We start from the raw sequence: 14,738 nt of genomic DNA, 5'->3' as shown, positions 1-14,738 counted from the left end.
TCTAAGACAGTGTTTATTCTCCTGCTTTCAGTAATAATGTAGTCAAAGACATTTGGCCATCCCAGAATATATTACATTCATCCACTCCAACAACAATGTTTTTACTAAGCTGACTAAATAAGCAAAGTATAACTAGTATTTTGGATGGCAAAGTAAAAGACATGTGCTACAAAAGGCAGTAAATAGACCCTGGGAATATTCAGAAATGATCATATCAGTAAAATTTTTAGGAGCCCCATGGTCAGAGGCATGACTTGACACGCCCTACAAAGTAAAAGACAAACTTCATCTTACTTGTGCTATGACAAGGAAGTACAACACCTGGTAGGATTCTTGTTTTTGTAGGCAATATATTCCAAATGGAATGGAAGTATTGATTGATTCCATTTACTGGGTGACCTGACATGTTGCTAATGATGAGTGAAGTGAAAAGCAGGAAAGAGTTCTGCAGCATGTCCAGACTACAATGAAACCAGCCCTGCATTTTGAATCATAGAACACAGCAGATTTGGTAATATCAGAGGCACAGATTATGAGAAAAAATTTCCATGTAGGGCATGTACCAAGCCTCTTTAGGAGAATGACAATGCAGTTCCCTAGGGTAGTACCTCAAGGTTGTGCCATTAATGCTAGAGAATTATGCCACTTTGACAAAACAACTCTGGGCACACACTACTTATCCCTGTAGAGACAGAAAATCTGACTTCTAGATACCAAGTGACTATGTGTTCAGAACTCTGCATCATAGGCTGATACTTCAGAATCACTAAGCTTAGATAGTTAGATTGATGAAAGTCATTCATCTTGGTTCAGGTCATGAAAAAAAGGCAGAAGAAAAATCCATGAATGGGAAATTCTTAACAGTGTGTCTTTCTCTTCATTACACAATTGCTTCTCCCTCAGCTCACACTTATCACTACATAATGAATGGGATTCATTATGACCAGCTGACATAAAAAAGAACAAGTTTATGCTGCCTGATCAGGTAGTGGCATAGTAGATAGAGCATCAACCCGGGATGCTGAGGACCCAGGTTCAAAAACCCGGGTCTTAGACGTGAAGGCAGACTCACCAGCTTGAGCATGAGGTTACTGGATTGAGTGTGGGATTACAGACATGACCCCATGGTTGCTGGTCACTGGCTTGTGCCCATAGGTAGCTGTCTTGAAGCCTAAGGTTGATGGCTCAACTGGAGCCCCCCAGTCAAGATTCATATAAGAAAGCAATCAATGAACAATTAAAGTGCTGCAAATATGAGTTGATGCTTCTTATCTATCTACCTTCTTGCCTGTCTGTCTCTCTCTCTCTTGCTAAAAAATAAAAAAAAATAATAAAGTAAATAAAAAATTAAAAAAGGAACAAGTCTATGCTTGTTTTGTAGGTGTGTTAGTTCACTAACCAACTATAAACTGAGAAGGGACATTGGCTATGTTGAGACATCACTTAGGAAGATGCCTTTAATGATATTGACTTGGTAGTCATCCATTTTTGAGGGAGAAAATAAATGACCAGAGTTGGATTTTAGAAGTGTTCATGGGCAGTGAAAAAGGGCCCAAGTGATTGGGGAAGAGCTAGAAAAGTAGAGATCAGAGTCCTAAAATGTGGGCTGATAAACACATGGGAAAGAACAAGAAATGTGAAGATCTTTGTATTCACTTACTAGGTCAATGCTCACTGAAGAGCACCACTCTATGGAAGAGACACAAAACAGTGAAACAGACAGAAGAACTTGACTAATTTACATAAGCCAGCATTTATTATCACCCAACCCAGTGCCTGTAGGATAAAAACATTTCTGAAAATTTTCAGTATTAATTGTTGCTTTTTTATAACTCATTCTTTCCTGAGTTTAGATTATGTCTCCTTAGTATTTGTACCATCTGGTCAAATGCAGCAGAGTATTCAAGACTTGTTATTTTTCCTTACCTCTTTACCTAAGGCAACAAATTCATTAAAGCCATTCTCTTTCATTAAATTATTGAGAAGATAGTTTTCTGAAATGTTTTACCATCACATATCATGCATTACTCTCCTCTTAACCTCTGATAATTATTTTTTTAAACACCTACTGCCAGGTTCTGGCTACAATGTCATAGTATTTTCAGCATATTATATAATAGAGCTCTACTTCTACATACCAATTCCTATGTTTAAGGAAATGAAAATAACCCTCAAATCTCTGAGATTTACTTATCCAATACAGCTATTCTACTATACTACATTGTCTTCATAATTACATCCAATCTGTCAAATGAGACTCTACTTAAAACATTACTTATCTGCCATAAGGGAAAAAAAGAGAATATGGCACTCTAGATAGTAGCTTGATAGATTTTTGCTCATAAGTGACATGTTTCAAATTTCTTAGTTCATTAAGCAGAGCAATTTCCAGGGTCAAGTCTGATACTCTTTGGACTGAGAAGTATGCATTACCACAGGGAGGGGAAACAAATTGTTTTCGCAATAATATAATTTAGTAGAATATAATCTTTTTCTGTTTTCTATTAGGTAAAACAATTGACAAGGTACACACAGGAAAAAAGTATGATTAAGATCATATGTTGATTATTTGATAAGTGATTTGCTAACTTTTTATTAACAAAAATTTTAATTTGGATTAAAAATAATAATTAAATGGATGTTTTTGCATTTTAAGGTGCTCAAGGTGCTCCATTTGCCTGTTATGAAGAAGTTAATTCTATTTATGATAGAGCTGGAAACTGTGGTTTTAAAAATTCACAACCATTACCTTGTGAACCAAAGTACGTATAGAAAAATGATTTTTTCATCAAATTTTATATTTCTTGTCAGGAGACATTAAATAGTAATAGATAATAAATCATATGCTAGGAGAATATTTTGAAATAACATTAGATGGGCCCTGGCCCATTGGCTCAGTGGTAGAACATCGGCCTGGTGTGCAGGAGTCCCAGGTTCGATTCCCGGCCAGGGCACACAGGAGAAGGGCCCATTTGCTTCTCCACCCTTCCCCCTTCTCCTTCCTCTCTATCTCTCTCTTCCCCTCCCGCAGCCAAGGCTCCATTGGAGCAAAGTTGGCCCGGGCGCTGAGGATGGCTCTGTGGCCTCTGCCTCAGGCTCTAGAATGGCTCTGGTTGCAACAGAGCAACGCCCCAGATGGGCAGAGCATCGCCCCCTGGTGGGCATGCCGGGTGGATCCTGGTTGGGCGCATGCGGGAGTCTGTCTGACTGCCTCCCTGTTTCCAACTTCAGAAAAATACAAAAAAAAAAAAAAAAAGAAGAAATAACATTAGATGTATTTTTTTCTATACAGTTCGGTTTCTTTTTTCTTTATTTTCCCCCCTGTATTGTTTTAATAATGAGACTAGAGTAAAAGAAATCTGATGCTTATTATCAGGGGTAAGAAGTGGGTGCAAACAGTCAAAAAAAATCAGAAACTTGTACTCTATTTTGAAAATTAAAATGAAATTTTTATTAAGCCAATAAATGATAATGATTATAAAGCAAGTGCTTTGACTTATGATATAGAATTGTATGAATGCTAACAAACAGGAGAGCTAACTCTTTGAATCTGTGTAGGGCCAGTTAGTAATGGGTGGGTTCTTGACTTTGTGCAGCAAAAATTTCACAGCATGCGTCCAGGTGATCTTAAGGGTAAGGTTATTAAAGCTGGGGTAGTGAAACAAAGAAAGATCTAGAATAAAAGAAGCAACAAGACAACCAAGGTGAGGCTGCTTTGGGTCTCTAAAATCGCTGTGGGAAAGAAATGAGTGGAGAAAAGTGGGCCTTGGAGACAGGTTCAGGTGGTTAGCCTTGGACAAGCTGCTGCTGCCCACTGCTCCCCTGGTTGCAAGTCTTGTGAGTACCCTTAGAATTTATGAGATGTACCCCTGTGGTGTGGGGGGGGGGAGGAAGAAAAAGAAGGGAAGGTGAGGAAGAAGGAAGGGAAAGAGATGAGCATTATCCTGGATTGGAAAGCTTACTTGGTTCTTTGTTTTGAGGGTTTTTTAAAGACTGGGAATTTAGGGGTGGTCTTGAGGGAGGATTGCAATAAAATATTCATCAGTTTTCCCAGGTTTGAATCTTTCCCTTAGGGACACAGTGATAGCCAGCACCAGGGAATTACACCATCAGCCATGGAGGAGAGATCATGGTGCACCTGAGTCAGAAGTCAAAACACAATCAAGGCCTAGTTGTTATTTATTTATTTTCTTAACCAAGTGAGAGGCAGGGAGGCAGAGGGACAGACTCCCGCATGCGCCCCAACCGGGATCCACCTGAAAGCCCCCATTTCAGGCTACTGCTCTGTTGTTCAGCACCCCAGCTATGTTAGCACCTGAGGCAAGACAATGGAGCCATCCTAAGCGCCCAGAGCCAACTTGCTATTTGAGCCATGACTGCAGGAGGGGATAAGAGAGAGAGAGAGAGAGAGAAGGGGAGTGGGAAGGATAGAGAAGCAGATGGTCACTTCTCCTGTGTGCTCTGACCAGGAATCGAACCCAGGACTTCCACATGCTGGGCCAAAGCTTACCACTGAGCCAACCAGTCAAGGTCTAGATATTATTTTTAAGGAGGTGACACTGTATCTGGCTGTAAATTGCTTGAACAGTTTATTCAGTTATGTTTAGTTTCCCCATTTTATTTGGCAAAAATTTTTCCTAACTTCTTACTATCTATGCTCACACAAAAAAATAGCTTTTTCTGTTTGTTTGTTGCTTGTTTTCACATTACTGATATGTCAAGTATGGCAGTACCTATCAATAGCTGAATATGTAGTCCTGGAATAGAGAAAAAAATTTATAAAATTTAATAAAGGGCCCTGGCCGGTTGGCTCAGTGGTAGAGCGTCGGCCTGGCGTGCAGAAGTCCTGGGTTCGATTCCCGGCCAGGGCACACAGGAGAAGCGCCCATCTGCTTCTCCACCCCTCCCCTTCTCCTTCCTCTCTGTCTCTTTCTTCCCCTCCCGCAGCCAAGGCTCCATTGGAGCAAAGATGGCCCGGGCGCTGGGGATGGCTCCTTGGCCTCTGCCCCAGGCGCTAGAGTGGCTCTGGTCGCGGCAGAGCGACGCCCTGGAGGGGCAGAGCATCGCCCCCTGGTGGGCAGAGCGTCGCCCCTCGTGGGCATGCCGAGTGGATCCCGGTCGGGCGCATGCGGGAGTCTGTCTGACTGTCTCTCCCCGTTTCCAGCTTCAGAAAAATACAAAAAAAAAAAAATTTTAATAAAGAAAGTGCCTACCCTGTAACAATTCCTGAATTTCATGAGGGTATTGGAAACAAAAACTCACAAAAATAGTAACACATAGGAGTTTGACCAATATGGAGATATAGGAATCTCCTGAATTATCTTCCTTTCAAAGATATTCTGAATATTTAAGTAAACATAAAGTGATTATCTTCGAAAGAAATCCAGAAACTAGCTGAGTGACTCCTACACATTGTGCAAATGAGAAAATAGCCACATTGAAACAAGTAGAGACATATTCTCAACATAAATCTAACCCCTGCCACAGCACCATAAAATTGAAAGGGAACTTCCAACTCCCTGATCTTCCTGGAGGAGCAAAGGATTTCCACCCCAAAATTTAAGATTCTTACCTGAGGAGCAAGATCATAAAGGATCTAGTTCTGAGAGCCAAAAGAGTTTGCATTCAAGAGACTTACAATACCATAGCAAACAAAAAAAGTGGCTGTTAACAGGAGTATAAGTACTTGCTATTCTTATCTCCCTGGGCACAGACTCAAGGAAAAACAAAACTCATCAGCAGTTTTTTTCCTGAAAGGGATCAATTTTCATACTTAGAAAGCTACCACCCAAGGGTCAGGTTTCTAATTTAATTAGGGGCAGACTGCAGTCCTCCCTAGTGACTTGGGAAACTGATGGACATTTTTCCTGCCATCTCCTGTACTCAATTCCAAGTCACAAAATTCTCCCTACAAGGAAGGAACTAGTACACTAGTTGGGACACCAGTTTTTGCTCTGCTAGGGAAGGGACAGATACCCAGATCACCTGGCTCTGAGAGCCAAAGGGGTTTCCATTTACAAATCTTGTAGGATTTAGGAAACAAAACAGGAATTCTTACATGGCTATCCCCCCAGGTCTCAGTACAGCAGGAACAGACACCCATCTCCCAGTCTTGCCCTAAAAGGAGTCTATATGCATATTTTTAAAGTAGTTGGCTTCTAATTTAACATGCATCTACGAGCTGGATTTTATTTTGTCTGGGAGCTGAGGAAGCCAGCAGGCTCTTTCCAACCATCTTCTTGTAGCCCACTGCAAGTCACCAGTTATCTCCTGGAAGAGTTGTACAAATGGCTGTGTCATATTTCAGTTAATGCCCAAGGAATGAGCTTCCAAACCACCTGGCAGTGATAGTCAAAGGGACTTTTGTTCATGAGTCTCACAAGACTCTGGCAATCAAAGAAGTTCTTAGTGGACACAGGAGCATCCCTAACTCCCACCTTGGTGAGCATGGAGCAAGCAGGAAAATGCCCATCATCCAATTTCTCCCTGGAGAAACTTTTTTTTTTTTTTTGTATTTTTCTGAAGCTGGAAACGGGGAGAGACAGTCAGACAGACTCCCGCATGCGCCCGACTGGGATCCACCGGCACGCCCACCAGGGGGCGATGCTCTGCCCCTCCGGGGCGTCGCTCTGCCGCGACCAGAGCCACTCTAGCGCCTGGGGCAGAGGCCAAGGAGCCATCCCCAGCGCCCGGGCCATCTTTGCTCCAATGGAGCCTTGGCTGCGGGAGGGGAAGAGAGAGACAGAGAGGAAGGACGGGGGGCGGGTGAAGAAGCAAATGGGTGCTTCTCCTATGTGCCCTGGCCAGGAATCGAACCCGGGTCCCTCGCACGCCAGGCCGACGCTCTACCGCTGAGCCAACCGGCCAGGGCTCCCTGGAGAAACTTAATTATATACTTTCTTGAGGATCCTGCTGTTAATTAGACTATATCTAGGGATTGAATGTAATCTTCACTTTTGGGATACTGATAGCTCTTTGAACACACAATTTACAGGGAACCACTAAGAGCAATTAAGGCTGCTTAGTCACAAAAAACTCAGGTGAGGCTAATTGATGAGATTTAGCTCTTAAATAGGATCACTCTGTCAAGACTGGGAATAGTGACTGCTTTCCTTTATGCACAGAAAAAAAAATACAGAAGTCAAGGAAAATGAAATAACATAGGAATGTGTTCCAAACAGAACAATAGAATAAATCTTCAGAAACAGATCTTAATGAAATGAAGAATAGGGATTTATCTGATAGAAAGATCAAAATAACAATCATGAAGATGCTTAATGAGGTTAGGAGAGCAATGCTGAACAAATTAAGAATTCCAATTAGAGAGAAATAATTTAAAAAGTATCAAACAAAGCTGAGTAATGTAATCACTAAAGTGAAATAGTCAATAAAGTTGTTTGACAGAAGCCCTGGTTGGTTGGCTTAGTGGTAGAGCATCGGCCTGGTATATGGAAGTCCCAGGTTCGATTCCTGGCCAGGGCACACAGGAGAAGCCCCCATCTTCTTTGCCACCCCTTCCCTCTCCTTTCTCCTCTTTATCTCTCTCTTCTCCTCCCATAGCCAAGGCTCCATTGGAGCAAAGTTGGCCTGGGCACTGAGGATAGCTCCATGGCCTCTACCTCAGGTGCTAGAATGATGGCTCCTGTTGCAACGGAGCAATGCCCCACATGGGCAGAGCATTGCCCCTAATGGACTTGCTGAGTGGATTCTGGTTGGACGCATGCGAGAGTCTGTCCCTCTGCCTCCCTGCTTCTCACTTCATAAAAATACAGAAAAAAAGTGGTTTAACAGAAGACTTAAACAGAAAACAGGGTCAATGAACTCATAGGGCTATAAATTCATATAATCAGAGGAAGAAAGAGAGAGAAAAAGGGAAAGGAAGGGAAGAGAAAGGAAAAAAGGAAGGAAGGAAGGAAGGAAGGAAGGAAGGAAGGAAGGAAGGAAGGAAGGAAGGAAGGAAGGAAGGAAGGGGAAAAAGTAAAGGAAGAAAGAAAGAGAAAGGGTGAAGATAGCCTTTAGGCAATGGTTTTCAACCTTTTTATACTCGGAAACCAGTAAATATAGGATAATTATTTTGGGGACTGCTAAAACCCAAATCACCCCCTAAGCATAAATAAATTCAACTAAGATCATTGGGTCTATAATCTTCATACAACAGCATAGTGGTTAATTCTTTTCTGGACCAACATGAAATTTCTGGCTTGCTGGCACCAAATTAATGAACCAACTAATAAAAAACACTGGAACAAGGAATTTATTAGACACTATCAATAAGTACACTATACTTATTATAAAGATACCAGAAGTATAAGAGAAAGAGAACAGCAAAGAAACCTTATTCAAAGACTGAGTAATGAAACAAAAGAGAAAATCTGGAATCACAAAGTGAATACTGGTGAGAGGAACTCTCATGAAGAGACACTAATCTCTGAAAGACAAGGTATAATCAGTCACATCTTCTTAGATACAAACACAAAGCATCAGTGATCAGGCCTCGATTGTGTACATCTCAGTGGATGCCAACAAAGACAAGAGTTGGTGGTAAACCAGCCACATTTCATTTCTTTCTCAAATGACCAGAGTCATGTCTACTGCTATTGGTCTAAGACAGGGGTCCCAAACTTTTTACACAGGGGCCAGTTCACTGACCTTCAGACCATTGGAGGGTTGGACTATAAAAAAAAAACCTATGAACAAATCCCTATGCACACTGCACATATCTTATTTTAAAGTAAAAAAAACAAAATGGGAACAAATACAATATTTAAAATAAAGGACAAGGAAATTTAAATCAACAAACTGATCAGTATTTCAGTGGGAACTATGCTCCTTTCACTGACCACCAATGAAAGAGGTGCCCCTTCCGGAAGTATGGCGGGGGCAGACAAATGGCCTCAGGGGGCGCATGCGGCCTGCGGGCCATAGTTTGGGGACCTCTGGTCTAAGATTTCCCATGAAATAAGGGAAGAGAAAAATGGAAAGTATAAAACTTAGCAAACATAACTTATCTTAACTTCATCTGAGCTGATAATAGTATATGAAATTTTCAAAATCACTAAATGAGACTTACATTCAATAACACAATTCATCTGCTCTAAGTGGATTGTGATCCCTTTTCGAAAAGAAAAGCCATTATCAAGAATTCAACTATAAATGCAAAATTTGAAAGAATGGATTTTGGAGGAAGAGTTTGTACTTCATAGCCAGACTAGAAAGGGACCTACCATACAAAACTGGTTTAACATATATTTCATAAAAACAGAGTGCAACCACAGTCAAAATAAATAAATATCTGAGAAATTGGAAAAAATAAGTTGTAGGGGAGAAAAGCTTGGAAAGAGATTTAGGTTTTCCCTCCCAACTTCATTTAAATTTTGTTTAATGATGCCATTAAGTTAATCCCTGTGATATTAATGAACTCAAAATGGTCTTTTAGAACAAATGGATAAATTTCTTAAGTAGATATGTATCCTAAGGGGAGACATTGGAAAAATAACCATGACATGCTGAACAGACATTTTTCAATAGATAAAAATAGTTGTTTTCATTGAGACTGAGGGTTGATAGAGTTGAGTGATTCCAAGAACAAGAAATAGCACAGATTATGTCCAAAGCATAGACTAAGAATTCTGTAAGCCTCTTAGATTTAACCCAATGATGAATTATAAATGATTAAATAAACTAGTTATGAGATAGTCTTTGGTATGCTTATGACATAAAGAGGATCTAAACATTTTTTAATTTTCAAAAAATTAATGCAGGACTACTGAAATTACCAGCATGTTGGAAGAGCCTTGAGATAAAAATGAAGAGTCTGTATACTACAGAGCGGTACTGACTAAAGATCCTGGCAGGGACAATGGGCATAATCAGAATGGGCTCAAAGAGTAAAAAAAATCAATCAGCCACTCTTAGCAAATATTGAGTAACAAATAACCAGTTTGGCCAAACTACACCAAGTGGGGACAGATAATAAATTCTTCCCAAAAAATTTAATAAAATATGATGATTGCTCTAATATGACTAGAGACTAGACAACAAAGTTGAGTTCTGAAATAGGAAATTATGTCACATCTGCACATTTGAGCTGTGCATAATGTTCAATTCTGCTACAATGTTAATTAATTGAATTTAATTCAGTTGTGAACCATCAGATAATTTCATTTGGGCATTTTTTTCTGGTTTTATACCATCAATTAAATAATATTTATTTTACTGCCCATATAACAGTTATTTGGAACTTGGTATTATTAAAAGAACAAATGATAAAGAATTTTCTGTTTTCCATTTACAGGGACATTCTTTGTGGAAAACTAGCTTGTGTTTGGCCACATAAAAGTACTTACAAAAGTAATATTCAATCTGCAGTTTATTCATATACTCAAGGGCATGTATGCTTATCTATAACTACTGGCTCATCAGTGAGATCAGATGGAAGAGATAATGCCTATGTGGCTGACGGCACTGTGTGTGGTACACAAATGGTAACAACACATGTTTGTTTATATTTAGCTTTAACAAATTATTAATTATTTACATTATTATCACAAATATAATGAGTGGATTTCATCCTGATGCTATCACTTATTTCCCAAATGATATTGGAAAGATAATTAAACTAAGCCTCAGTTATCCAATAACACTTTCAGTTAACCGTCATCAGTCCTTATATAAGGCTATATGTATTTTAAGCTCAAGATTCCACTGGCAAGTGGTTTTATTTTTGGACCTTTGAATTCTAACAGCTTTAAATCATAAAATTCTAATTTTGAGTTTTCAACTTTCCCTGCTTCATGGAGAAACTAAATTGAGCTTTCACATTTCTTAAATCATCTGCTCATGTGTATAATCAAACTGTAAGTGTGAGAAGTTTGGAAGAAACAAACAAGTCTGTTCCAGGAAACTATTGTTACAGTGATGTATAAGCTATCAATATATATGCATTTACACGCATGTAGTCATAAAATAAAAGGTGAACTAAAATAATTAGAGGCTTACTTAGCCTGGAAGTATAAGGCACACATTCCAGATAATATAGGGTCTCTGAGATTTAAAGCAATAGTAAATCAGTGTGTTGCATGTAATTGGTATTCAGCACTTGCTAAATTAAAAATAAAATGGAAAGTTGAAATGGTGAATTAATTAGCCAATTCTTATATCTGGACTCAGTAATCCTATTTCTTTGGGAAACTTGCTTACTGTGGTAGGCAGTTTCTTTTCTTAATATTTATTGGAGTGACATTACTTAATAAAATTATATAGGTTTCAAGTGTACATTTCTACCATACATGATCTGCATATTGCATTGTGTATACACCACCCAAAGTCAATCATCATGTCATATATTTGACTTCCTTTACTCTTTACTACCTTTGCATTCCCTTTCCCTTAGGTAACCACCATGCTGTTGTCTCTGTCTACCAGTTTTTGTTTTTCTTGTTTGTTCATTTGTTACTTTCAGTTTTATATCCCACACATAAGTGAAATCATAGTTTTTAACTTTTTCTAACTTATTTCTGTAGGCAGCTTCTAACATGTTTCCAATGATCCCACTTCCTGGTATTCACTTCTTGTGTATTTCTAATGAAATCAAAATAACATAAAGTAGGAGGCTAATTAACAAAATGATAAGTGAGACAAAGAGTCACAAATTCAGGAAACTAATTACCACTGGATTACCCACTTTGATGTAACAAAGATTTTACAGTGGATACAAATTAAGTTTAAATATTTATTTTACCAGATTATTCTAATCACTGTTACAACAGATTCAGGATAATTTATAATCCAAATTATTAATTCATATTTGAAACCCAAGCAAAATAATTATTTTCTGAGTTTTGAGGGTCCAATCATTAACGTTAATCTAACCAATTATTTTGTAATAGAACATTAACATAATATAAAAACTCCTGTCTTGGAGATTCTCTAATTCTCAATTGTAAACAGCATAACCAAAATTATATGACATCATTGCATAAACTATGTTAAAGCAAACACCCTCATTTTTTCCTTTAAATTTAATATTGTTTAAAATTTTCTAATGGGATGCCAGTATCTTTGCACATGTACTAGCATCAGAGTAATATGGAATATAGTTTCAGCCTGAGCATCTATTATGCATAGATAAGTAATTTTTCTCATCTCAAATTCATGAATGATTACAAAATACTATGTTTGAATTTTTTTAGTATTGTGAGAATAAAACCTGCAAAGAAGTTCCTTTAAAGGGACAAGTTTGTAATGCCGCTATAAAATGCAAAGGAAATGGGGTAAGTGACTTTTCTTTTTTTGTAGTTCTAAACTGCATATTATTTTTTTGGCAAACTAAAAAAAATTATCCTATTTGAGAAAATTGAGAATCTAGGTTACTTATAAACTGGCCTTGCCTAGAACTAATTAAAGAAAATTAGCTCAGCTAATTTAAATGCTATTAAACAAATTATACTATGTACATTGAATTTATTGGAAGCAACCCTCAACTTATGAATTAGTGACATGTTTAAATTAAAAACATTTATTCTTCCCTTATGCTAATAAATACATGTTTTATATTTTTAACATATTTTGTTAAACCCTCATATAATTATTATCTATAATTTATGGCTATATAATATTTTACAGAAAGTATACTTAAAAAACATGTTGCCATGTTATAGAATGTTCTCTTTGTTCTTTATAAAGAGGTTTCTAACAGGAAATTATTTATTTATTTATTTATTTATTTATGTATTTATTTATTTATTTTTAGACAATTAAATTTAACAAGGTGACATTGGTCAACCAGAGTATATTCACTTAGAGAAAACATCATTTGGACAGTTGAATATGCTGTATATTCATTACTCAAAGTCAAATCATAGCTGTATCTACTTTAATCTAGTAAAACAAATTTGTCATTAATTTTATATTTTTTATTTCTTAAAATTTATAATTTTGGTCCTTTATATGTAGTCAACATTTTATGAATGGCCTCAAATTCAGCAAATTTATCAGTACCCAACATTATAATTTTAAAATTAATTGGATTAGAAGATGCAGATTGCCACTACATTGTCTTTAATTTTGTATGGGCTGTAGTAACAAATGGAGATAGCTACATTTTTATGCTTTGTTTTTACGTTTTGTTTTTCTATAGTTACAATTTTTGGCCTGATCTTTTGCTTTCCCTTGTTCAGTGATCTGTTATCAGCCTTCAGCCTGAATATTTTTAATAAAATCTCAAAGCCAAGTTATAGATTGTAGATTATTGATACTTTGTTTTATTGGATAAAAATATTCTTAATTTATTACTATTTAAGTTCTATTTTTATATTACTTAGATGTTTTGAATGTATCTTTTTCTTTTTTCTTTTTATTTTTTTTTTAAGAAAAAGAGGCAGGGAGAGAGCAACAGGAACATCAAGCTGCTCCTGTATGTGCCCTGACCGGGAAATTAAACCAGCAAACTTTGCGCTCCCAGATGACCAAGCTACCTGGCTAGGGTTTATTTTATTTATTTATTTATTTTTTTTTTTTTTGAGACAGAGAGAGAGGAAGTGGAAGGGGAGCATTCATTTGTTGTTCCACTCAGTCATTCATTCACTGGTTGCTTCCCATGTATGTCCTGACTGGGAATGGAACCCGTAAACTTTCCGAACGATGTTCTTAATTGAATGAGTTAATTGGCCAGGTCCTGTATTTTTTCTTTTGATAAACTTTTTACATTTTACTTTTTACTTTTCTATACCTTTCATCTTTTACTGACCTAAATAAAATGAACTATACTTTAAATGTTTCTATGTATTTTATATTTCACAATTAAAATGATTTTTAAAAAACTATTAAAAGTAATTAAATTGTCAAGTAAAATTTAACTGAATCTAGGGGAAGCTGTGTTTACTTCCCAATGAATCTCAACAAATAGGCAACTCTCATTTACAATTACAGTTCAATTTTATGAGCATGTAGTTGTTTAAAAATCTCATTAACTGTGAAATATTGGCAGTTACTGTAGTTTTGTACATTTTGCATTCATGATATACCTTTTTTATTAGTAAAAACATATATTTTTAGAGCAGTTTTATGTTCACAGCAAACCTGAGGGGGAAGTAGCAAAGATTTTTCATATACCACTTGCCCCATACATGCGTAGCATCCCTATTGTCAACATTCTATATGAAGATGGTACATATGTTGCAACTGATGAACCTACATTGGCCATCATAGTCACCTAAAGTCCAGAGTTTACATAAGGTTCCTTTTGGTGCTGTATATTCTGTGAATTTGAACAAATGTATAATTACATGTACCCATAATAATGGTATCATAAGAGTATTTTTACTGACCTAAAAATTCTCTATGCTTTTCTATATATCCGTCTCCCACCTTAACTTGTGACGGCCACTAATCTTTTCACTCTCTCCATAATTTTGCCTTTTCTAGACTGTCATATAGTTGGAAACATATGGTACGTAGTTTTCTCAGAGTGATTTCTTTCAATTAGCAATATGCATCATCTAAGGTTTCTTTAGGTTTTTTATGGCTTAAGAGCTTATTTTTTTAACACTAAGTAGTATTTCATTGTCTAGATTTATCATAGTTTATTTATTCACTTACTATTTATTTATTGTATTTCTCCTTTACATATTTTTTCATTTTTAATGAATTATTATTAAATTTCTTTCCTTACCTTGCCTTGCTCAAACAACAAAGGAAATTTTAGAATATAACTTTTTGCTTGTTTTGTAACTAGTTAT

At 37.0% G+C, this 14,738-nt stretch overlaps 1 protein-coding gene across 1 annotated transcript in view; it reads left to right on the top strand.

Annotated features, from left to right (window-relative positions):
- LOC136404135 (disintegrin and metalloproteinase domain-containing protein 18-like) overlaps positions 1-14,738 on the top strand; it is an 89,001-nt gene that overhangs the window by 51,841 nt on the left and 22,422 nt on the right. The window contains exons 14-16 of the mRNA XM_066383597.1: positions 2,657-2,762; positions 10,295-10,484; positions 12,192-12,272. Of these exons, the coding sequence (XP_066239694.1) occupies positions 2,657-2,762; positions 10,295-10,484; positions 12,192-12,272 (377 nt within the window). The remainder of the gene's footprint in view (positions 1-2,656; positions 2,763-10,294; positions 10,485-12,191; positions 12,273-14,738) is intronic.

The sequence above is a fragment of the Saccopteryx leptura genome, chromosome 4, assembly GCF_036850995.1.
Source record: "Saccopteryx leptura isolate mSacLep1 chromosome 4, mSacLep1_pri_phased_curated, whole genome shotgun sequence".
Taxonomy (NCBI): Eukaryota; Metazoa; Chordata; class Mammalia; order Chiroptera; family Emballonuridae; genus Saccopteryx; species Saccopteryx leptura.
This window is presented reverse-complemented; position numbering and strand designations above follow the sequence as displayed.